The following is a 22,506-nucleotide window of genomic DNA, read 5'->3' on the forward strand; positions in this document are numbered from 1 at the left end:
TGTATGTGTGGGAACACAAACAGTGGAGGAATTGTGTTGCCAATGGCATTAACCGCATATACAAATGCGACCAGTGAACCTCTCTCTGCTGATGTCGTTGCCCCAACTTGTTTAATATAAGTTAAAGTAATAGTGTGGTAAGTTGTAACATCTGCATTATTGTTACAACTAACCCAGACTGTTGCTGTTACAACTGACCCAGACTCCTATAGCCATGAACTAGCTAACATTACAGGCAACGGCTAAAACATTAGCACTAAAGACCTACACAGAATATATCCCCATAGACATACAAATAACATAATTTAAGTTTGATGAGTTTAACTGCAAAGCAGATAATGCTATTAGAAATTGAAATAAAGTAGAAAAACTTACTTTTTGGCATACAAATTACTTTTTTTCATGTTAAATTGTCTGTGTTTGACAAAATGTGCTGATTTTTCACATGTGATAGCAGAACTGAATTGGGCATGCACAGGATGAGTCACATCATTTGAAACTTAGCCCTGATTGGAGAAATTGGAAGTGTTACAACTGACCCACGTTACAACTATCCCCGGTCTCCCCTACTTTTACTTTATTTAAATGTTGCTGTTTGTACGTGAGATTATAGATAAAGTTTTATTGGGGATAACCACAGTGGGGGTCACGTGTTAAAGTTGCAGTTAAATAAACGTGAATGAAAGAATCTGCAGGAAATAAAGTTTCATCTTTTTTAAACTTCATGATTTTTCCGCCCCGCCCCCTGTATGTCAGCGCGCGGGTCTGCGGACGTGGCATGCGTGCTTCCTTCTTTCCTCTCGTGAAGAAGGACCAATGAGAAAAGAGTCCGCGGACAGCAACCCTCTGACATCACCGAGGGAGCATGACGTATAACTGAGGTGGACCAATCAGGTCGAGGGAAAAGTCTGACGCGGGCTCTGATTGGCTGCGGAGGCCCAGAGGCGGCTCCGCGGGGTCGCAGACAGCGGGGCTCGGTGTGAGGAACGAGCAGAGCAGCGGTCGCCAGGTGTAAGAGTAGCACGCGCACAGGTGAGAGGAGAGCAGGTGAGCTGATGCTCCAACAGCTGTAGCGAGTTTGAGGCAATCAGCAGTTTTATGAATATTAAACAGAAACTGTGATGTTTGTAAAACCAGAGTTTATTATCATGTGACTGACGTTTGCGAGAGAAGCTGACTGTGAGTGAAAATATTCAAAGAGGAATTTAAAGCTTAAAACGTAAACTTTGTTTCTGTGTGCGTGCGTATGTCTGTGTCTTTGTATGTGTGTCACAGTGTGTGTCAGGATGGTGCGTCCAGTGCTTGTGTTCCTCATCCTTGCTGTGGTGGTCAGCAGCAGCAGTAAGCCCACAGAGAGGAAAAGTCGGGTCCATCATGAGGAGCCTCTGAGCGCCCTTGAGCATGACGACCAGAAAAACTTCGACTACGACCACGAAGCATTTTTGGGTCAAGAGGAGGCCAAAACCTTTGAGCAACTTCCTCCAGAGGAGAGCCAACGCAGACTCGGGTGAGTTCAGGTCATCTGAAGCTTCGCCTGGTTTTTCTGAGTGATGAAGAGAAGCAGGCCGGCCTCGGCTCTCCACATTGAAGTACAGCCCGATCAGACTGTGGCTGAGCGCTGTGCAGGGACAGGGTCCACAGGGCATAATGAGAAATTCAGACAATCACTTCCTGTAGCTGTGTCATGCTGACCGTGAGGAAATAGACGTCCTCACTGGTCGAATCGTCTCCACCTCCAGCTGCTGCAGACGCAGGAGAAACTTTACAATTTCAACTCACATACTCAGCTCAGCTGTGTTCACAGAAAACTCAATACAATTAAAATAAAGTCCAGTGTATTTCCTGGACCTGTGAGCTCAGTTTGGGTTCAGTTAGGTTAGATATTTCTCAAGTCTAGTCTTTATTTTTGTTGCATCTCATAAAGATGTTGTTTTTGGCTTTGCGCTCTGGTAATTCGTGTCTCTGCAGCATCATCGTGGATAAAATTGACACTAACCGCGATGGTTTCGTCTCTGAGGAGGAGCTGAAGGCCTGGATCAGAAATGCTCAGAGGAAGCACATCTATGACAGCGTGGAGCATCAGTGGAAAGACTTCGACTTGAACGGCGACGGCCGCATCAGCTGGGACGAGTACAGGAACGTGACATACGGCAGTTATCTGGGTCAGGACTCCATCTGAGGTTATTAGGTCTTCTTTGATAAATGTTATTGTGCTGTAATCAATCTGATCAGGTCTCTCCTTGCTTGGTTCCAGATGACCATCCAAAGGAACCAGAGTACAACTACACCTACATGATGTCGAGGGACGAGCGGAGGTTCCGGGTCGCAGACAGGAATGGAGACCTCATCGCAGACAAACAGGAGTTTACCGCTTTTCTTCATCCTGAAGAACACGAGTACATGAAGGACGTCGTGGTGCAGGTGAGACTGATGTCGTGGGGTCATGTGACCCACTGTTTCGTTTCAAATATTTAACTTTCTTTTTTTGTCACAGGAAACGATCGAAGACATCGACAAGAATGGAGACGGGTTTATCGACCTGAAGGAGTATATCGGTGAGGTTTTATCGATCAGGTGGAGCATTAGAGGAAACAGGAAGCAGCTGATCTGAAGGTCAGGAGGTCAGGCCTTTACCTTATCCTGACAGACGGACTAGACAGTGATGGTCTCATGGAGCCTATGCATGCTTTTTGTGATGTCAGGCAGCAGGGGGCAGCACTGTGACGAGCTCGCTGCTGAATACCACAAAATTTACCTGCGGCTGAATTTATTCTGTGTGCTGCAGCTTTCCTTTTTATGATTAGCCAATCAGAGTGCTTGTTAGGTGGAAGTGTGTGTGTGTGTGTGCGTGCGTGTGTGAACAGACTGTAACCAAACAGATAACAGATTTAAGTTCCTCTTCTAAGTTTGGTCACTTCTTGTCACGTCCAATTGCCCCTCCCTGAGCCTGGTTCTGCTGCAGGTTTCTTCCTTTTAAAAGGGTGTTTTTCCTTCCCACTGTCACCAAAGTGCTTGCTCATAGGGCGTCGTATGATTGTTGGAGTTTCTCTGTATTATTGTATTGCCTTGAGGAAAATGTTGTTGTGATTTGTGCTATATATAAACAAACTGAATTGAATTGTCGTAGGTGACATGTACATGTCTCAGGACGGCGAGGAGGAGCCTGAGTGGGTGGCGACAGAGCGTCAGCAGTTCTCGGAGTTCAGAGACAAAAACAAGGATGGGAAGATGGACAAAGAGGAGACGATGGACTGGATCCTTCCCTCTGACTATGACCATGCCGAGGCCGAAGCCCAACATCTGCTGCATGAGTCTGATGCCGACCAGGTGAGGCTGAACCAAATGCGCCCCTCGCAGCTTTCGGTTTACCTGCTTGCATGTGTAACAGCTGATTTTTGTGTCTTCAGGATGGAAAACTGAGCAAGAAAGAGATTCTGGACAAGCATGAGGTGTTTGTCGGAAGTCAGGTGACAGACTTTGGAGAGGCGCTACTGCGACACGACGAGTTCTAGAAGGTCACATGATTGAAGCGTCGCTGGAACAAACTGCTTCTGAATTTTGGTGGAAACTTTATGGAGATAATTTATTTTTAGAGCCAAAGAAGAAAAAACAGTTTTGATGTTCAACAGTTACTGCCAGGTTGTTAGGCCAGACTTTTTTATTTTTCGTATGTGTTTTTGCTCCTCACGAGTTTCTGCAGTACAGAAGCGTAAAACACTGACCCGCCATTTTCACTAAAATCCACTTTTATTTCATTTAGCGTTGAAGAAAATTATGTCATTGGGACACAGTTGGACTAAAAGGAGTGCTCATGTGATTTCAGGTGAGAGCGCCTTACTGTCGTAGCTGTGTTGGTCATTTGGAAAAAAATCTCACGTAAACGTTTTACGCTTCGTCCTTCAGAGCGTTGCCACTTTGGAGCAAATAACAAATGGTTTTTATAAAGATTTAAAGATGCCTTAAAGCATAGGTGTCAAACTCTGGCCCGCTGGCCTACTGGTATTATACAACTACCATAATATATATATATTGTTTAGTATTAAGCTTTGCTTGTTCCATATTCAGTTTTTCAGCAAAACTTGTTTGAGTCCATAAATCTGGAGGAAGATTTTTTTTTTTTTTTTTTCAGTAAATATTAATGTTAGCCCGCGACCTTGTTACAGTTTTGAATTTTGGCCCACTGTGTATTTGAGTTTGACACCCCTGCCTTAAAGCTTAAAAAAATCTACAGACAAAGTCTGAGTTTTGTCGCATTTTTACCTGTTTATCAATAAAAAAAAAATAAAAAAAGTGAAACTCAGAGTTTGGTTTCGTGAACGTTTTATTCAGAAAGTCTAAAGAAAGACACTTCACTGTTTTTAATGTTTATTTTTGCCTTTTATCTAAACACGTATGTTCTACAGGAACATAGATATCAGCTGATCGTGTGTACGTATAAACTTTATTTACATAACGATGAGAATACAGGAAACATTCGTCCTCCAAACTCGGACCTGTGAAGGTCCTCTTCAGCTCAGTCACGCCCTCTTAAAAGTTCTTTGTGTCACTTTGGTGTGAGCATTAAGAAGCTGTGGACACTTCAGTCTTTGTGGAAACTTCGGAGGATTCGTCCATTGTCTTTCCAAACACCATCTCCATGATACAGCCATTAAACTGAGAACAGAACAGAAGAACTCATCATCACTTCAGTAGCAGGGACAACTCAAACTGTCAGAGAAAAGCTGCGAAAAACTAAACCCTGCGTTCTGCACTGTGTTATCTGAGTGTGCTCACCTGTTTGTTCATGAAGACGTAGATGAGTGGGTTGTAGACGCAGGCACTCTTAGAGAAAAACGCCGGGATGGTGACAAGTCGATAGTCTTTGTTTTCATCTGTGGAGTAGGCAAAGTAAAGAGCTGCCAGGGCGTACGGGCCATAGCAGGTGACGAAGGACCCCACCATAACGATGATCATTCTTGACACCTCCTTCTCCGCCTTCTGGGTGGAGGCTGACTCAGCCTGCTGGGCTGCAACCTGCAGAGGAAACAACAAGGCTAAGCTTTAATGGAGTGAAGTTCTCAAGCTCCAAACACACTACCAGCACAGAGACTCAGTTAATCACTTAGTGCTGGCTGATTGATTGATTGATTGATTGATTGACTCACTGCTCTCAGAGCACCCAGCAGCTGGGAGTAGCAGAAGATGATGATGGAGAGAGGTATGATGAAGCAGGTGACCATGAGGAAGTGTGTGTAGCTGGTCGTGTTGTACTGCTCATTGTGAGTGTACCAGTCGGGTCCACAGGAGCAGCCCAGACCTTCAGGGATGTACCTACCAACACAGACAGTCAGCTCACCTGTGCAGGACACACACGGCCAGAATCACCTGATGCCTACAGTACCTGCTCCAGCCAAAGAAAGGTGGGCAGGCACAGCCGATGCCCATGAACCAGGTGAAGGCCACTGCAGCCAGAGCGTGATTTGAGCCAAACTTAAAGGCTCCGAACGGTTTACAAATGACCAGGTACCTCTCAAAGGAAAGCACCGCCAAAGACCAGGCGGTCACCAGACCTGAGGAGGAGGGAGAAACACACCATTGCACCTGCACACACCTGTACACATCCTGCCGATGGATTGGGTGGTTTACCTGCCACGGAGCCCACAGCACTCTCCAGAGCACACAGCGTGTGACCCAGGAAGTAGTAACCTCGCATGGAGGCTAAGAACACCTGACTGACAGAGAAGGTGACGAAGATGAAGCCGGAGAAGGAGATGTTGACAAGAATGAAGTTGAGTGGGACTCTGAGCTTCTTGTACTTCATCGTCGCCACGAGAACAATGAAGTTTAAAGGAGTGCCAGCAAAAAAAACAAAACCCATAAAGGCGGCCTGCAGGTAAAAGGCCCAGACAGGGGCCAGGTAATACTGGGGCCCCTCAAAGGGACTGACTTTGGAGATGTTCTCGTACAGGTGGAAGTGTTTTCCCATTGTGACCCTGAGCTCTTTGCCGCTGCCGCTGTGTCAGCCTCTTATATACGCTCGTAAACCACTTACAGCAAAGATTATGCTGCTGGGATTTTTCTAAACTTTCAGGATTAAGAACTTCTGACTCCTTAATCTGCTTACAGAAGGTTTTCTCTGTGAACACACAGATCCACCCGAGTTCACCTCACTGCTCAAAAAAAACTTTGTGCTTTAAAGGTGACCGCAGTCGCATGCACGTCTTATTTAAATATTTATTTATTATTTTGGTAAATGGCTCTGGGATTAGCCCTTTAACTCCAAGGAATTGAACCTAGAACCATGTGGTCAGTGGATGAGTTTTCCCTCTTTTTCCAAACAAACTTAATTTAATGATTGATTTAATTAATTAAATTGTTAGTGATCAACACATACTTACAACAGCAATCATATTAACAGCCAATAACATGACAGTAAAACTTTAATTATGCTAAATGATTTATCTGTACTCTTTAAGTTTGGTTACACGTAATAACTAGAAACATTAGCATCCCGCCAACCAGCTCACTGTTGTGGAGAGGTCAGTGGGTGAGAAGCGAGGTACACTTGGACAGGTCACAGATTCAAACAAAGATCTCTTTTAGTGAGGCAACAGAGCTGACTGTTGCTCTGCTGCCAACTCTAAAAATCCTTCTTGCAGATGAAGAGGTAAGTCCCTGCTGTGTGATATGGTTTGTGATGGGTTTATAAAGTTTTTAGTGTAATAAACACAAGCTGTTGTCAGGCCCACTGCAGGGCGATGAAGACGCCTGATGATGAAGAGCAGCAGCAGGTGGCTGACGGATCTAAATCCAATAAGAGTCTTTTGTTTTTCCGTGTGCTCAACTTCCGATGTAATCCGGATATTTCAGATTTACCTGACCAGGTGATCCTCCTCAATCCTCCAAATCCTTAAAACATCGTCACACAGTCAGATTAGAAGACTCACGACCACTGAAACGGTTAAAGGGGTTCAGCGTGAGGAAGACTGTGAGGAAGAGGAGGAGGAAGAACACTAAGCCTTTAAGAAAGAGCTGTCCTCCAACCTTCATCACTTCTCCTGCTCAGAGTCCAGAGAACGTCGCGGACAAGAAGAAACTGCACTGTCTCCACTTCTGTTGCCCATTTTCATCCTGGACCAGACTGAAGAGGAGACACATTTATTGACTGATCGATTGATCGATGGCTGTAATGATTGCTGACCTTTAGAGCGGGGGCTGTATCATAACCAGGCTGTGAGCTGCATGGAGCATGGGTATGATACGACCTCAGTTTGGAGGTGACTTGCAGCCTTAAAAGACTGATTAATCACTGATGTATTGACTATTGATTACTTGCTACTATGGATTATTGATTAAGCTCCTGGTGGTTCAGGTATGAAGACCGGAGATTATGTCTGCTGCTTTCACTGTTTAATGTTAGGTTTCTGTTTGTTGTGAGTCTGTGCTGTAACACTTAAAGGTCACAGTGGCCTCAGGTGTTCATGTATCCTGTATTATTTATTTTCATCTTTAATGTCTGTTAAATAAAAAAGAACCTGCTGATCAATGAAGTAATTTGATTGTGTGAATCATTACTTTACTTCAAACATTTAAATGAAACTCAGAAGCTGTTTTGGTTTAATTATTATTTTTTAATAAAATTCCTTTTTGGAGCATTGAGGCACACTATTATTCATCAGATTTATTATCCTGTTATTACAGTTATAACTTCAGAAATGTTTTTAACTTCCAAACTTCTGATTATTGAAACTGAATCAAACTCCAAGCAGCTCAGTTTTTTTCTGTGAATAAAAATGCCCCACTAAAATGACTTATTGATCAATCAATGCCCTAAATTTTGTTCACAGATGACTTGCCGTGTTTCTTTGGGTTTTAGAGCAGTTAAATTCGACTCGATCATTAGAGCTCCGAGCACGTCATCAGGTCCCTGAACGTCTCTTTATCCAGGATCTCTTTTCCTTATAGGGCTTCATTTATACTAACATCATTAGTCAGGGTCAGAGGTCACAGGAAGTGGGAGATGAATGCGAGAAATGAACCCAAGGTTTGTCAGTCTACCTGAGAGTAGTCGCCACAGCCTGCATCAGGTTTGGTTTAGTTACAAAAAAAATAAATCTGGAAGCATCAGAAACATGTCAGTCATAAGAACTTTAGCTCATATCATCAGCTGTTGTTGATCTGTCTGTAACTTCCAAGCCTGAACAGCTTCATTAAAATCAGAAATGAAGCTGAGCAGATGTTGCCACTGGTAAAACTCTTTAACATTGATGTCAGTGATGAAACTAACATTGTACCTGCTACTTGTTCATGTTCCCCTAATAAACGAAATGATCAAAAGTGTATTTGTATTCACTCAGATTATCTTTGATATTAAAGTTTGTTTGATCTGAAACAGTGTGACTGCACACGCACACACACTCAGGGTTAAATGTGATGATTTTAAATGTGTGTAGGTTCTTCAATATCCAGGTTCAGCATGTTAATTTAGTAATTACAAACATTTCAAGTGTAAATGTTTGTGAACATATTTATTTTTATTTGTACTCCTCCGTGTACGATCCCCTCCGTAAATCGCCTTGCTGTAGTGGAGGACTTTTGTGTCCCAAGTATCCATGGAGCTCTGTTGGCTTGGGGGGCCCGGTGGTAGGGCTGCTCAATCTGCTCAACATTTGGCAATAAACCCTATTCGGATTCTTCTGAAGTGTGGCTGACCTCTCTGTCACAGACAGGGTGAGGAGTTTAGTCTTTTGAGAGGGGCTCAGAGTAGAGCTGCTACTCCTCCACATTAAAAGGAGCCGGTGCGGTTTTAGATACAGGCGACACGGGCGGTTGCCCGGGGCGGCATCGTGGTGGGGGGCGGCATCACGGGCATCGTAGTACTCATGCTGCCCCGACGTCAGCCAGCGCATATTGGGAATGGCATAGGCACCGATCGGTTTTCCCTCGCCCATTTGCTGGGAGTAAGGGCGCCCTCCGTTTGCCAGGTGCGCCTGCTGCTTGCGGCGCAGAGAGGAGAGGGCGGGGCGGCGGGGGATTCACTGGCTGGCTGGAGCAGCATCTAATAACCAACTCGCAAAATAAAACAAAATTAAAACAAACCAGCAAACATGAAAACACCAGACATTATGATACAGACTTATAATTTGCACCGATGTTTTTTCTAAATTCTATACACAAAAAGTGAGCGCGAGAGCCTTCGGTGCGCCTGCTCGCTGCTGAAGTCAAAGTAAACTTTATTGTCATCTCCGCTACATACAGTCCAGTATATAGAGAGACGAGGCTCCAGTTACAGCAGTGCAAGTAAACAAACACTATATATAAGAAGAGTAAGAAAATAAATACACACTTTAGGACCAGGGGTAAAGGGATCAATAACATCCATCCATTCGCTTCCGCTTATCCTTTTCAGGGTCGCGGGGGGGCGCTGGAGCCTATCCCAGCTGTCATAGGGCGAGAGGCAGGGTACACCCTGGACAGGTCGCCAGTCTGTCGCAGGGCCAACACACAGGGACAGACAATCATTCGCACTCTCATTCACTCGCACATTCACACCTAGTGGCAATTTGGATTATCCAATTAACCATATCCCCAAGCTGCATGTCTTTGGACGGTGAGAGTAAGCCGGAGTACCCGGAGGGAACCCACACAAACACGGGGAGAACATGCAAACTCCACACAGAAAGACCCCGGCCTGATGGTGGAATTGATAACAATTTAAAATTTACAGTTTGATGATTTAAAGCATAGGTGTCAAACTCTGGCCCGCGGGCCAAATTTGACCCGCAGCCTAATTACATTTGGCCCGCGAAGCCATACCAAATTACTATTAGAGCTGGCCTACTGGTATTAAACAGCTAATATATATATTGTTTAGTATTAAGCTTTGCTTGTTCCATATTCAGTTTTCCAGTAAAACTTATTTGAGTCCATAAGAAAAGATTCATTCTTATATCTGGAGGAAGATTTTTTTTCAATAAATATTAATGTTAGCCCGCGACTTTGTTCCAGTTTTGAATTTTGGCCCACTGTGTATTTGAGTTTGACACCCCTGATTTAAAGTCTCACACACATAAGCCATCAAAAGGGGAGGGGGGCCGGCTGCTTCCAAATAGAGCACATTTCATTCATAATGATGTAAATCCAAGCCCATTATGTATTCATGATTTGAATCCTGGGTTGTGTAAAATCTCAGAAATAAACCCTAGACAAAGTGAATCTGTGAACTAAGGTGTAGGTGTGTTAGATCATGTTGTGGTGATCCTCGAGCTGGGGGATATGTGTTCATACTGGAGTGCAAAATTAAAACCAATGGAAGATGGACAAGAAAAGTTCAATAATGGCAGGTCATCCTGAAACAATCAGAATCAGTATACTTTATGACTCCCTAAGGAAATTATGTGCGTTACAGCTGCTCCAAGAAGAAATGGTAAAAATAGCAACAGTAACAGACTAAACTCCAAACAATACATTATGTTACAGATTATAATATTAATTAGTCATTGTCAGTTGTTGATTCGTCCTGTTCTCATTGTATGACGAATTATGATTGCTGATTGGTAGCCGTTTGCATACTATGCATACTCTCTCTCTCTCTCTTCATATGTGTGTGTGTGTGTGTGTACAACAGTTTTATGTTAATGTACAATCCTTAATATGTTGTGTGTGTGTGTGTGTGTGTGTGTGGGGGGGGGGGGGGGGGGGGGGCGCCAGAGGGACTGTTCGCCCAGGCTAGGACCGCCACTGTTAGGGATGCACTCACTTCAGAGATAAAATCTCTCAGCTGAAATGGGATCATCTCGGTGTTCCCCCTGGATGAGCTGGTGAAGGTGACTGGGGTCAAGGAGGTCTGGGTTTTTTCGCTCAGGCTACTGCCCTCACCACCCAAACCCAGGTGTGAAGCAGAAGATGGATGGTTATGATAAGTTGTCATTAAATTCAAATTAATTTTTATTGTACTCCATTGTAATTTATTGTATCGTATTATTATTGTGTCCCTAGTTTTGTTTTATTTTAATATGCTGCATTTTATTTCATCATTTTATTTTTTAATTGCCCTCTCACAGAAGTCTTCTTCCGGGAGGACAAAGCGGAACTTCTTTTGGTGCCCGTGTTTCCGGTGGGACCGGGATTGCCGTTGCAGCGGAAAGCCTGTGAGATGGCGGTCGGCTCTCGGAGCGTTTAGGACCCTGAACCCGGATCCGAGCACCCGGACCCCGAGCTGTCTGCCTCACCGCGTCCCTGTGTCTGACCCGAGCTATGGAGGGCGGCAAACCGAGCCTGGCGCTGGTGTACCAGGCGGTCCAGGCCCTGTACCACGACCCGGACCCGGCCGGGAAGGAGCGCGCCTCGCTGTGGCTGGGAGAGCTGCAGAGATCGGTGAGAGGGCGGGGGGGAGAGGCCCGGGCGGGCGGAGGTCGCTTCGTGTTTTTGGGGATCTGTGTGAAGCGGATCTCAGGGTTTTACCTGTGTGAAAACGCACAGGTGAAGTGTAGTGCGCAGTCTCAGAGGAGCCACCGCTTCCGTTAGCATAACAGCTAAGCTAAAGAAAATGAATGGAGGAAAACATGCCGAGCTAGCTGCTATGCTAACTGCTAGCTGTCTGTATGTTACTTTGCCTGCCTGCGCACGTGTGTGTGTGTCTGTTTGTTTCTTTCTGTTTGTGTGTGTGTCTTTGTGTGAGAGAGTGTGTGTGTGAATGAGTGAGTGAGTCACCTTGCTGCAGGTGAGTAAATGAAGCGCTCCCCTGCCTGTGTTTGGACTTCCTGTTTGCGGTTCCGGCTTGTTTGTTTTTATTCAGCTGGTAGCATGTTAGCATGGTCACAGTCAGGTGACCTGGGGTAAAAGGTCAGCCACTGTGCGTGAGGGCTGAAGTTATGCAGGTGAAAGTTTCCCCCTGTAGCAGTCAGCTGATCAGTGAGCATGCTCAGTGGAGTGTTTGTGGAGCCCCAGCTCTCAGCCTTCAGTCACGTGAGAACTAATTCGAGCGTCTCAGGTGGACCTGAGGAGAACACCTGAAGAGAACCAGGTTCAGTCAGGTGGTTGGTCTTTTGGGGACAACAGATCAAACGGTTCATTGTAATGTCAACTAGCTGGAAACGTGAGGCTTCTGGTTCTGGTCAGATGTTCTCCCGAGTGGCTGATGGGCATTAATGATAAGGAGCAGAATCAGCAGACAGCCCACGATTCAATCTTATGAAAATAATTCACTGAAGATTTTTTTTTAACATTTTACAGTGTGCGAGTATTAGAGTAATATTCGCAATCACCACCTTTAAACTGTAGATTATGTTGTCAAAGTTAAACTTTGTTAGTACCTGTTTTATACAACAATGTAACATCATCTCTTCATTTATTTTCTTACCAAGCTCACCAACATTTCACTAAGACCTGCATAAATGTTGCCGTAATACGAGTCACTCTGCAACTGAATAGAGTCAAGTTGGCAATTATGTGCAATCTGTTTGAGATAATACAGCAGTTACCTGATAAAGTTGCCTCCTTCAATTTAGTCAGAAGTCCTCTTGTTCATATTTTAATTAGTTTATTTATTTTTGTTTGGTGTCCCTGTATAGACAAAATATCATAATGTTATGCTGTGTCGATTGTTTTCTTCTCCCATCCTTCGCTATGACATCACTTCTTCCTCAGATGTATGCTTGGGAGGTGTCAGACCAGCTGCTGCAGCTCAAACAGGACGTGGAGTCGTGTTACTTCGCCGCACAGACAATGAAGATGAAGATCCAGACGAGCTTCTACGAGCTCCCGCCAGAGACCCACAATGCACTGCGAGACTCGCTGCTGACGCACATCCAAAACCTCAAGGACCTGTCACCCATCATTGTAACCCAGGTAACTGCACCTGTTCCGGCGGTATAAGCATCGGAGTCAATAGGACTTCATTGATTCTTGACTGATCCTCACCTTTTGTACTCGGCTGTAAAGTTGTCTCAGTGGGGTTTCCCTGGAAACAGCTGATTATCGCTTCAGTTAAGAGGAATGTGTCCTGTAACAGAATCAGCCAATCAGAATCATCAAATATTTCTTACCTGTGATGTTTAATGTTGGCTTGAGCTGGTTAACACCTGCTTTAATACATCTGTGTGGTTGTTATCACACCTTGTCGGAGGGCGGGGGTTTAACTGTAAAAAGTAAGCTGAACTTGCAGTGACATCATCAGGGTTTAAAAACAGGAAGTTTGTTTGTGATAGTTCTTACTTGAGTAACTCAGACCATCACCCTTTCCCTCAGCTGGCTTTGGCGATCGCTGACCTTGCCCTGCAGATGGCGTCCTGGAAAGGATGTGTTCATACACTGATAGAAAAGTAAGAATTCACAAAATCGGCTAACACAATGTTTTCTCTGAAGCTGGACAGTGACTAACCTGTTCTTCTGTCTTCTCAGGTACAACAATGACATCAGCTCGATGCTCTTCCTCATAGAGATCCTCACCGTGCTCCCAGAGGAAGTTCACAGCCGCTCGCTTAGGATCGGAGCGAATCGGAGGACGGAGATCATCGAGGACCTGGCGTACTACTCAAGCACCGTGGTTACCTTGCTGGTGAGACACCTGTCTGACTCTCACCTGTCAGACAGCTCAGTAATATTTCTGTCTGAACACCACTGAATGTTGATCGTATCTGTTCACCAGGCCAGTGGCTGTTTAACTGTCACATGATTGCCACATTAGCTGCATGTTGTCATTAAGGTAGGGGTGTGGCTAGTAATAAAACCATAATGATAATGTGGCGGAAACTGTTATCACTCTAAAAACGGAGATGTCACTGATGATGTCACTAATCTTTATTTAAACAGGACTCTGACTTTATTTGTCCTCAGACAACCTGCGTGGAGAAAACGGGGAATGATGAGAAGATGCTTATTAAGGTGTTTCGCTGTCTGGGCAGCTGGTTCAACCTGGGCGTCCTCGACAGCAACTTCATGGCGAGCAACCAGCTGCTCATGGTGCTTTTCCAGGTCCTGGTAAGTGTGAGAGTGCCGTCAATGTCAATGATCTGATGATCACGTGAGCCTCGATCTTGAATCGTGTGAATATTTCTATGTTACCCCAAACTGTCTCCACAGCAGAGGGACGAAACCTCTACCAACCTCCACGAGGCGTCCTCCGACTGTGTGTGCTCTGCGCTCTACGCCATAGAAAACGTGGAGACCAACGTCGCATTGGCGCTGCAGCTCTTCCAGGGCGTCCTGACACTAGAGACGGCCTATCACATGGCAGTAGCCCGAGAAGATCTGGACAAGTGAGGACAAATCTAGTTCTGATTGTGGCATTCATGTGTTGTTTACATATTGTCAGTAACACGCGTGTTCAATTCTCATCCTCAGAGTGCTGAACTACTGCAGGATCTTCACAGAGCTCTGCGAGACCTTCCTGGAGACCACGGTCAGGAGTCCAGGACAGGGCATGGGAGACCTGAGGACCCTGGAGCTGCTGCTGATCTGTGCAGGACACCCCCAGTACGAGGTACGAACACACCCCATGGCATTGCATATGACATGGCATATGAAGCTCCTGTGTGTTCTAATTCGGATGTCGGCCTGTCTGGTCTGCGTTATGGTTCTGTGTGTGATTCTGTTCTCTGTGGTCCAGGTGGTGGAGATCTCCTTTAACTTCTGGTACCGTCTTGGGGAACACCTGTACAAAATCAACGACCCGACTTTGCACGCCATCTTCAGACCGTACATCCAGAGGCTTCTCCACTGTTTGGCCCGGCACTGCCAGCTCGATCCGGATCATGTAAGAACCAGAACCTGAACCTTTTCATGCTGCAGTCTGGCTCCAGATCCTTCTGTGTAAAGTTTTTATGATGCTGAGTTTGAACACACTGCTGTAAGTTGAACCCTGACTGTATTACCTGTCCTTGTTGTCTCCATGGTGGTCCACAATAATGCACACAGGTGTGTTCACCGTGAGTGATCAGTAATCAGTGAATCACTTTGAATGTGAAGTCAGGAACACAAACAAACTAAAAATGTCAGCGTCTGTCAGACTTCCAGCTCTGGCTCCACCCACAGGTGTTGGCTTCAGGTGTTCAGGTCATGAAATCTTAGTCTGAATTTTTCTCCGTCCACAGGAGGGAATCCCGGAGGACACAGACGACTTTGGCGAGTTCCGGATGAGGGTGTCTGACCTTGTTAAAGATGTCATCTTCCTGGTTGGCTCCGTGGAGTGCTTCGCTCAGGTAACTAATCCTCAGGTGGTTTCAGGCTGACAGGTGGGATCTGTTTCACCTTTATTCTTTCATTAACATCACTTCCTGTCCTCAGCTGTACTCCACGCTGAAAGATGGGAATCCTCCCTGGGAGGTCACAGAGGCCGTCCTCTTCATCATGGCTTCCATCGCAAAGAGCGTCGACCCGTGAGTATCTGTGTCACTGCCACGGGAAGTTCTCACAGACGTGTTCATCAAGTAAACATGTTCTCCATGTCTGATTTCAGGGAGAACAACCCGACGCTCACGGAGGTGCTGCAGCAGATTGTGTTACTTCCGGAGAGCGTTCACATGGCGGTGAGATACACGAGTATCGAGTTGGTTGGCGAGATGAGCGAGGTCGTGGACAGGAATCCCAGATTCCTTGGTACGGAGGAATGATCCTGAACAATGGCAGTGTCCTGATGATGCAGTCAGCCATGTTTTAACTTCCTTGCCTTTCAGGATGTCGTAGCTTCACAGGTGCGTCTGGGAATACTGAATAATATTTTGTACTTCCTGTCAGACTCTGTGTTGAACTACCTGATGAAAGGTCTGCGAGAGAAACCGCTGGCATCTGCGGCAGCAAAGGCAATCCACAACATCTGCTCCGTGTGCAGAGATCACATGGCTCAGCACTTCCACGGGCTGCTGGACATCGCTCGCTCACTAGACTCCTTCGCCCTTTCCACAGAGGCTGCCGTCGGCCTGCTCAAAGGTACCTGCACTGACATCATCACATATTTGTACTGTACCTGCCTTGAATTTATCAGATACCTATGGTCACATTTAGAAGGTACAAGGTTTAAATCTCTGACACAGGTTTATCCTCATGAGTGGTGTAGATGCAGCAGGCTCATGTGTAATCACATCAGTGTACTATTACCTGTACAGGTACGGCTCTGGTCCTGGCTCGACTTCCTCTGGAGAAGATCGCAGAGTGTCTGAGCGACCTGTGTGCTGTTCAGGTTATTGCTCTGAAGAAGGTCAGAGGGGTGTGTGTGTGTTTGTTTGTTTGTTTGATTGTTTGTTTGTTTGTTTGTTTGTTTGTTCACTTATGTGTTTACTTGTTTGTGTTTTAGCTTCTGACTGAGCAGTCCACAAACGGTAAATCAGCTGATCCGACGGTGTGGCTCGACAGGTTGGCTGTGATTTTCAGGTGAGTTCTCCTGTTTGTTCACTTCCAGTATAACTTTAATGAAACAGCTGACGGTGGACACATCATTTCTCTGCAGACACACAAACCCGATCGTCGAGAATGGACAGACTCACCCGTGTCAGAAAGTCATCCAGGAGGTAACACACCTGCGCTCACCTGGAAGTCTGATTTGAATAGAGTGATTTGAATAGATGTGATAGAGGTACCTCTGGTCATGTGACTTGCAGATCTGGCCCGTATTGTCGGAGACTCTGAACACTCACCAGGCTGATAACCGCATCGTGGAGCGCTGCTGTCGCTGCCTCAGGTTCGCTGTGCGCTGTGTCGGGAAAGGCTCCGCCTCCCTGCTGCAGCCGCTTGTCACACAGGTGAGACCTCATATCGGACAGCGAGCAGGAAGCAGGTTCAACAAGCTCTGAGTTTAAAAATAAACTCTGAGCTTCCAGAACAGCTGATCAGAGCTTTTCCAGTCGGGTTTGAGTATGTGCACCATGATGTAGTCAATCAGTAATCAATCAAATGAAGTTTGTTGTTGAAACTTGTCACACAAAATAATCATCTGTGAACAGATTCAAAGCAGTTTGCCAGACTCCAGGGGGCGCTGTGACTAAAGTGTCAGCAATTCTGATTGGTTTAGAGAGAATCTGTGATCCCCGGTGATGCAGTGTTGTTTTGTTTCCAATGAAACGATCACATGTGTGTTGTTGTCAGATGGTGGGCGTGTATCAGGTGTATCCACACTCCTGCTTCCTGTACCTGGGCAGCATCCTGGTGGATGAGTACGGTATGGAGGAGGGCTGCAGACAGGGATTACTCGACATGCTACAGGTGAGCACACCTGGGCACTGAGGCTCCACCTTTCTGTTATGTGCTCATTGAGCTGGTCAGTGATGATGATGGTGGTGTGGCTTCCTCCTCCTCAGGCTCTCTGCATGCCGACCTTCCAGCTGTTGGAGCAGCCGAACGGTCTAAGGAATCACCCTGACACTGTGGATGACCTTTTCAGGCTGGCCACCAGGTGAGTCTGAAGCTCCGCCCATTTGAGCCCGATGGTGCCACGCTCCGTAGCTCTGCCCGTTTTCACCCGTTATCCTCTTCTGCTCAGGTTCGTCCAGCGAAGTCCTGTCACACTGCTCAGCAGCAGCATCATCATTCACATCATACAGTGCGCCATCGCCGCCACCTCATTGGACCACCGAGACGCCAACTGCAGCGTGATGAAGTTTGTCCGAGACCTCATCCACACAGGAGTCGCCAACGATGTAAGTCTAATGGAAACGTGCTGTAAACGCCAGTAATGTCACAGGAGTCTGCTTCACCTTAACACCTGTGGGTCTGCAGCACGAGGAGGACTTCGAGGTGAGAAAGCGTCTGATTGGTCAGGCTATGGAGCAGCACGGCCAGCAGCTCGTCACTCAGCTGATGCACTCATGCTGCTTCTGTCTGCCGCCGTACACGCTACCTGACGTCGCCGAGGTGCTGTGGGAGATCATGGTGTTCGACCGGCCGGTGAGTAGGTGGTAGGGCATCTCAAACCTGTGTGCATGCTGGGGGTGTCGGGTGACTCTAGGTGCTGATGATGGTGTCCTTGTGTTGCAGACGTTCTGCCGCTGGTTAGAGAGCGCCCTGAAAGGTTTACCGAAGGAGACGTCAGGCGGCGCCGTGACAGTCACCCATAAACAGCTGACTGACTTCCATAAACAGGTCACCAGGTGAGATAACCAGTGTTGGGCAAGTTACTTTGAAAAAGTAATTAATTATAGTTACTAGTTACTTCTTCAAAAAAGTAACTGAGTTAGTAACTGAGTTACAATATTCTAAAAGTAATTAATTACTTGAAAAGTAACTATTGCGTTACTTTAAAAAAAAAAAAAAAAAACCTTTAACCCTCTGAGGTCCAGGGTATAATTGGCCATTTTTAACTACTTGATTTTCCCTCCACATTTTACCTTTAAAAACTATTTACTTTGCCTTGTTTGGTCTCATCCTTTTCAGCACAACCTCGCGTGTCTGAATTTACAGTCATGTTTTCATTTTTGACATACTGTGTTAACGCAGTTGATCTAAAATCAGACAAAAAACATAAACATAAAATCAGAGTAGAAAAAGTTATATTTTTTAATGTAACAACAACAAACATGTTTAATGATAATATTTCATAACTTTAAATGTAAATATAAATTGTCAATTTTAAAATCCTCTGCACAAGTTTTGCAAACAACAAAGTTATTTGCAGTCATTTACCTTTTACCCTTTGTTATAACCATTTCAAACTATTTACAGAACAATCAGCTGTTCTGCATTCAATGAGATGCCACACAAATTATTTGTGCCACTCCAAAAAAATAATTTCTGTCCACTATAAAGGAGAACATCACAGCCTGATACCTGCAAGTCTGACAGCAGCAGGTGTATCATTGTTTTTATTCAGCAGTCGTGTCATTTTACTGACACACAACACCAAACTATCCTCTACACTACACATTAACTACACACTCCAAACACGCTAAACGTCACAAATCTCTCACATCTCTAAACTCGCTCTCTCTCTTTTTCTGCTCTCTCTCTCTCTCTCTCTCTCTCGCTCTCTCTCTCTCTCCGTCACTCCTAAAACTTCCCCCTCTCCCGAAACAACCAAATGTCATGTTGCCATTAGAGATGGACCGATCCGATATTACGTATCGGTATCGGTCCGATACTGACCTAAATTACTGGATCGGATATCGGAGAAAAATAAAAAATGTAATCCGATCCATTAAATATCACGAAAGCACCTCACAAAACTTGCAACACGCCGTAACTCACCTCAGAACTTTAGCACGTCGGAGCAGTATGCATCACGTGATAGAGCGGCTGTGGCATGCGGGACCTGTCGGTGGTCTGGATAGCATTTGGAGCTTCGCTAGCAACCTGGCATTTCATCTCCGACAAAGTTATCCCGAGAGAAGTAAAGCAAGTGTGTAAGTCCATCTCTGAATGTTTGTAAAGCATTCCTGCGTTAAGCTTACCAAGCGATATATGGAGCGACTGCCTCTTCTTGCTGCTACTTCAATCATGAAACGGCTTAATGATCAGCTGATCGGCTTTTCTGTCGCGAGTCCGTGTCTCTAGTTTGCTTTTGGCCCACTTTGCACCAGAAAGAGGAAACCAGCGGCTGAACAACAGCAGCACGTTTAAGCTTGATCAGCTGTTGTTAGAATTTATTTAATATTACTTTCTACTCGAGGATCTTTTTCTACGTAGCTGACGCTGGTAACTGTGCAGGGGCGGATCTAGCAAAGTTTAGCCAGGGGGGCCGATAGGGCATGAACAGGGAAAAGGGGGCACAAAGACATACTTTTCTTTCTTATTCTCATTTAAAATGTCGAGCTTTTAATAAATAATTATCTGACACCCAAAGTTTTAATTTGATGCAAAATGAATAGAAGTCCATTACTGTATATAGTAACTATTAAGTCTAATATATATACCCTAGTAAGCTATAGTACTTTTTCCTTTGGGAAGGTACCATCTGTGCAGTCTGCAATTTTGTTGAAGAAAGATGTTGAATCTATTTAATATTTCTTGAAAAATAATTGATTTCTGTGCATTTTTTTTTTCACACTGCATCAAATTAAGGTTGATTACGTCGATTAAGCATCATGAGGTGGAGCGTGAGGGGTGGTTCCCTATTTTTTATTTATTTATTTTTGTTGTTGCTGGGAGTTGGAACCCTATTAGTTAGGTTGATTAATATTTATGCTAAGTACTCTTTAAAATACCAGAATAGGGAGGATGGTGTAGGTTTGAGTTTATTAGATTGATCAGTATTGCTGAACTATGAAATATTTTTTTTGCATACAGGTATAACAGAATAGCTTTAGTGTAGTTGTTGTTTTAAACTTGAGTATGAACTTGTACAAAATGCAGCAAGATATTTAAAAAAAAAACAGTTTTGTTGATTAAAAAACACTATATCGGATTCATATCGGTATCGGCAGATATCCAAATTTATGATATCGGTATCGGACATAAAAAAGTGGTATCATGCCATCTCTAGTTGCCATATCATCTTTTTGGTTGGTCGACATGGTGCATTTTTCCACCAACACGAACAGGCTGTTTTTGGGTTGGGTTAAACTGAACACAGCTTCAACGTCTGTTTGTTAAAAAATAGTAACGCATTCACAGACAGGCGTTGCTGACTGTGAGGCGTTCAGGGACAGGCGTTGCTGTCTGTGGCATTAAGAAACAGACGTTGCTGTCTGTGAGGCGTTCAGGGACAGGCATGGCTGACTGTGAGGCATTCAGGTAAGAGTGCGTGAGGTGTGCAGCAGGTTTTGTCGAGACTCACTCGTCTGATGGTGGAACGCAGACAAACTGGAGTCCGGATTGAGCGAGTCTGGACTTGTCCTGACCTGATTGGGAGGTTTCAGGTGTATGAAAAACACTATATGCACTGGTAAAAAAAACTCTTCCAACTGAGGAGTTTATTTCCTGTAAAATTGATCTCATGGTCTGGTTAAATGTTTTTGATAAACATTCAGTGTGTGGAACACCTGCATAGGTGACAAGTAGATAACCTCACATTTGTTGTTCTGCAGCGCTGAGGAGTGTAAACAGGTATGCTGGGCCATCAGAGAGTTCACCAGACTGTTCCGATAGCTGCAGCCTTCTCGCACCGCCAGGTGAGCCTGTTCTCAAGTACACTCAGGTGTGTATTCAGCCTGAGTTTGTTTGCTTCTCTGATATGTTTAAGACTTCTTTTTTCCCCACAGGTAAATCTTTTTGTTGACGAGCATTCAGAGGTGACGGCAATAATCTGCGTCTGCAGACGAGGATCCAAAGGGATGAAGATGATGAAGGACTTCGAATGTGAACAGGGCGGCTCACTCTGAAGGACTGACAGATTGAAGACTGATTGGACAGAATGAGTCCACCCCAGCTCACCTGAACTCACCTGACCTCACCTGCAGCAGGTGGTGAGTGGGCGGGGCTGGGTCCGGCAGGTGGGCGGGGTCAGGAAGCTGCGGTCGTGAATCGGAGGATGTGCCTGGTCAACAGTTTTTAGAGATTTATTTTTGGACTTTGGTCGTGGTGGGGTTTTTTTTTTTGTTTTGTTTTTTTTTTTGTCCGTGCCATAAAAGGAGCCAAAAGATTTTCCATGATGCTCTTGGCTGCAGCGTGCTGCGGGAGGATTTGGCGTCACCTTTGACCTTTTTAACTTTGGTTGAATTTTAGTTGTTCTTCCACAAAGTGAAACAGAGTGAACTCTGGGTAATGAGGCGGAGAGACTGACACCATGACATCATCGGTGATGTAGCCTTGTTGTAAACAAATTAAAAAAAACAAACTGCTCATCCAGTGTGTCTGTTATTACTGTCACCTCACTTACCTGTGCCAGTTGGTCAGACAGCTGCATGGTAGCCAGGTGTTTGGGTTCTCGCTCTGGTTAGCAGGTGTTGGAAGGAATGAGGTTGGGAACCTGATGAATTGGCTCAGAAGGGTGCGGAGGCTTTCTAAAATAATAGAAACCTTCATCACAGAACTCTTCAAAGTCAAACAGAGCAAATCTTTTTGCTCCTCCATCAGAGACGCTCCAAGGTCGGTGACAGACTCGTGAAGGCAGTGCAGCAGCTATATTGGGCATCGGAGGGCGTGAGTGAGCTGGTGGTTTGCATCGTTCCAGGTCTCATGCTACAGCACAGAGAAGATGGAAAAAGTTTCTCTGTATGTGGAGCTGTTGGTCTGCAGAAGGCTCAGTTTAAATGCGTCACAGGTGTGATGTAAGCGCGGTTAAACCGTCCCGCAGGAACAAATCCGTGAGTCAGACCTGAACCTGCTCAGGACCACATCCTGGAGCTCACTGAAGTGCTCTTCCTGTCCTCAGACCTCAGGGGAGTGTCTGAGTGGCTTCTTGCAGGAAATTCTCAAACTGACTGTCAGGAGCTGAAGTCTCTAAGCCCCGAGGAAAGGAGCCCCAGTCCTTCATTTATCCCCAGCTTGAATGCAGAGCCATGAACGCTGGGGAGGCGAGGAGCTTGTAATTCAGACACGTCAGTAAATCAAGTGTGACGTTCACTAATCTGTCAGATCCTCTGCATTGCCGAGCATCTCTTTTCCTAAGTCCTTATCTCCTTTCCTTGATGTTTTCCATCATTTGGTGAGGTGCGTAAAGTA

The 22,506-nt window shown here is 45.3% G+C and overlaps 3 protein-coding genes across 5 annotated transcripts; 2 read left to right on the top strand and 1 right to left on the bottom strand.

Moving 5' to 3' along the window:
• Positions 1–950: 950 nt before the first annotated feature.
• Positions 951–4,300, top strand: calua (calumenin a). Of its 2 annotated transcripts, none has more exons than XM_085252904.1 (7): positions 951–1,032; positions 1,276–1,507; positions 1,969–2,162; positions 2,255–2,421; positions 2,495–2,555; positions 3,128–3,327; positions 3,408–4,300. In XM_085252904.1, exons 2-7 carry the CDS (start codon positions 1,287–1,289, stop codon positions 3,510–3,512), a joined length of 948 nt encoding a protein of 315 aa, XP_085109030.1. In that variant the 5' UTR covers positions 951–1,032; positions 1,276–1,286; the 3' UTR covers positions 3,513–4,300. The 2 variants fall into 2 exon arrangements, with proteins under 2 accessions (XP_085109030.1, XP_085109031.1); XM_085252905.1 differs by having other exon boundaries at positions 988–1,047.
• A 52-nt stretch (positions 4,301–4,352) lies between these two features.
• On the bottom strand, positions 4,353–5,979 carry opn1sw1 (opsin 1 (cone pigments), short-wave-sensitive 1). Its single transcript, XM_085252903.1, has 5 exons — positions 5,626–5,979; positions 5,381–5,549; positions 5,145–5,310; positions 4,774–5,013; positions 4,353–4,653 (listed from the first exon to the last, which is right to left on the bottom strand). The coding sequence occupies exons 1-5, from the start codon at positions 5,963–5,965 to the stop codon at positions 4,561–4,563; spliced, it is 1,008 nt and encodes a 335-aa protein (XP_085109029.1). The 5' UTR covers positions 5,966–5,979; the 3' UTR covers positions 4,353–4,560.
• A 4,934-nt stretch (positions 5,980–10,913) lies between these two features.
• Positions 10,914–21,686, top strand: tnpo3 (transportin 3). Of its 2 annotated transcripts, none has more exons than XM_085252245.1 (23): positions 10,914–11,355; positions 12,628–12,828; positions 13,228–13,301; positions 13,381–13,537; positions 13,816–13,959; positions 14,062–14,237; positions 14,323–14,461; positions 14,588–14,734; positions 15,072–15,179; positions 15,265–15,356; positions 15,437–15,576; positions 15,715–15,906; positions 16,083–16,183; positions 16,271–16,347; positions 16,424–16,484; positions 16,575–16,715; positions 17,059–17,175; positions 17,271–17,365; positions 17,453–17,609; positions 17,689–17,856; positions 17,947–18,059; positions 20,931–21,014; positions 21,105–21,686. In XM_085252245.1, exons 1-22 carry the CDS (start codon positions 11,236–11,238, stop codon positions 20,989–20,991), a joined length of 2,781 nt encoding a protein of 926 aa, XP_085108371.1. In that variant the 5' UTR covers positions 10,914–11,235; the 3' UTR covers positions 20,992–21,014; positions 21,105–21,686. The 2 variants fall into 2 exon arrangements, with proteins under 2 accessions (XP_085108371.1, XP_085108372.1); XM_085252246.1 differs by having other exon boundaries at positions 10,915–11,355; positions 16,083–16,174.
• The last annotated feature ends 820 nt before the right edge of the window (positions 21,687–22,506 follow it).

This window comes from Mchenga conophoros, linkage group LG17, assembly GCF_057382185.1.
Source record: "Mchenga conophoros isolate Kocher_MC1m ecotype Shallow Benthic linkage group LG17, M_conophoros_male_GT1.1, whole genome shotgun sequence".
Classification (NCBI taxonomy): Eukaryota; Metazoa; Chordata; class Actinopteri; order Cichliformes; family Cichlidae; genus Mchenga; species Mchenga conophoros.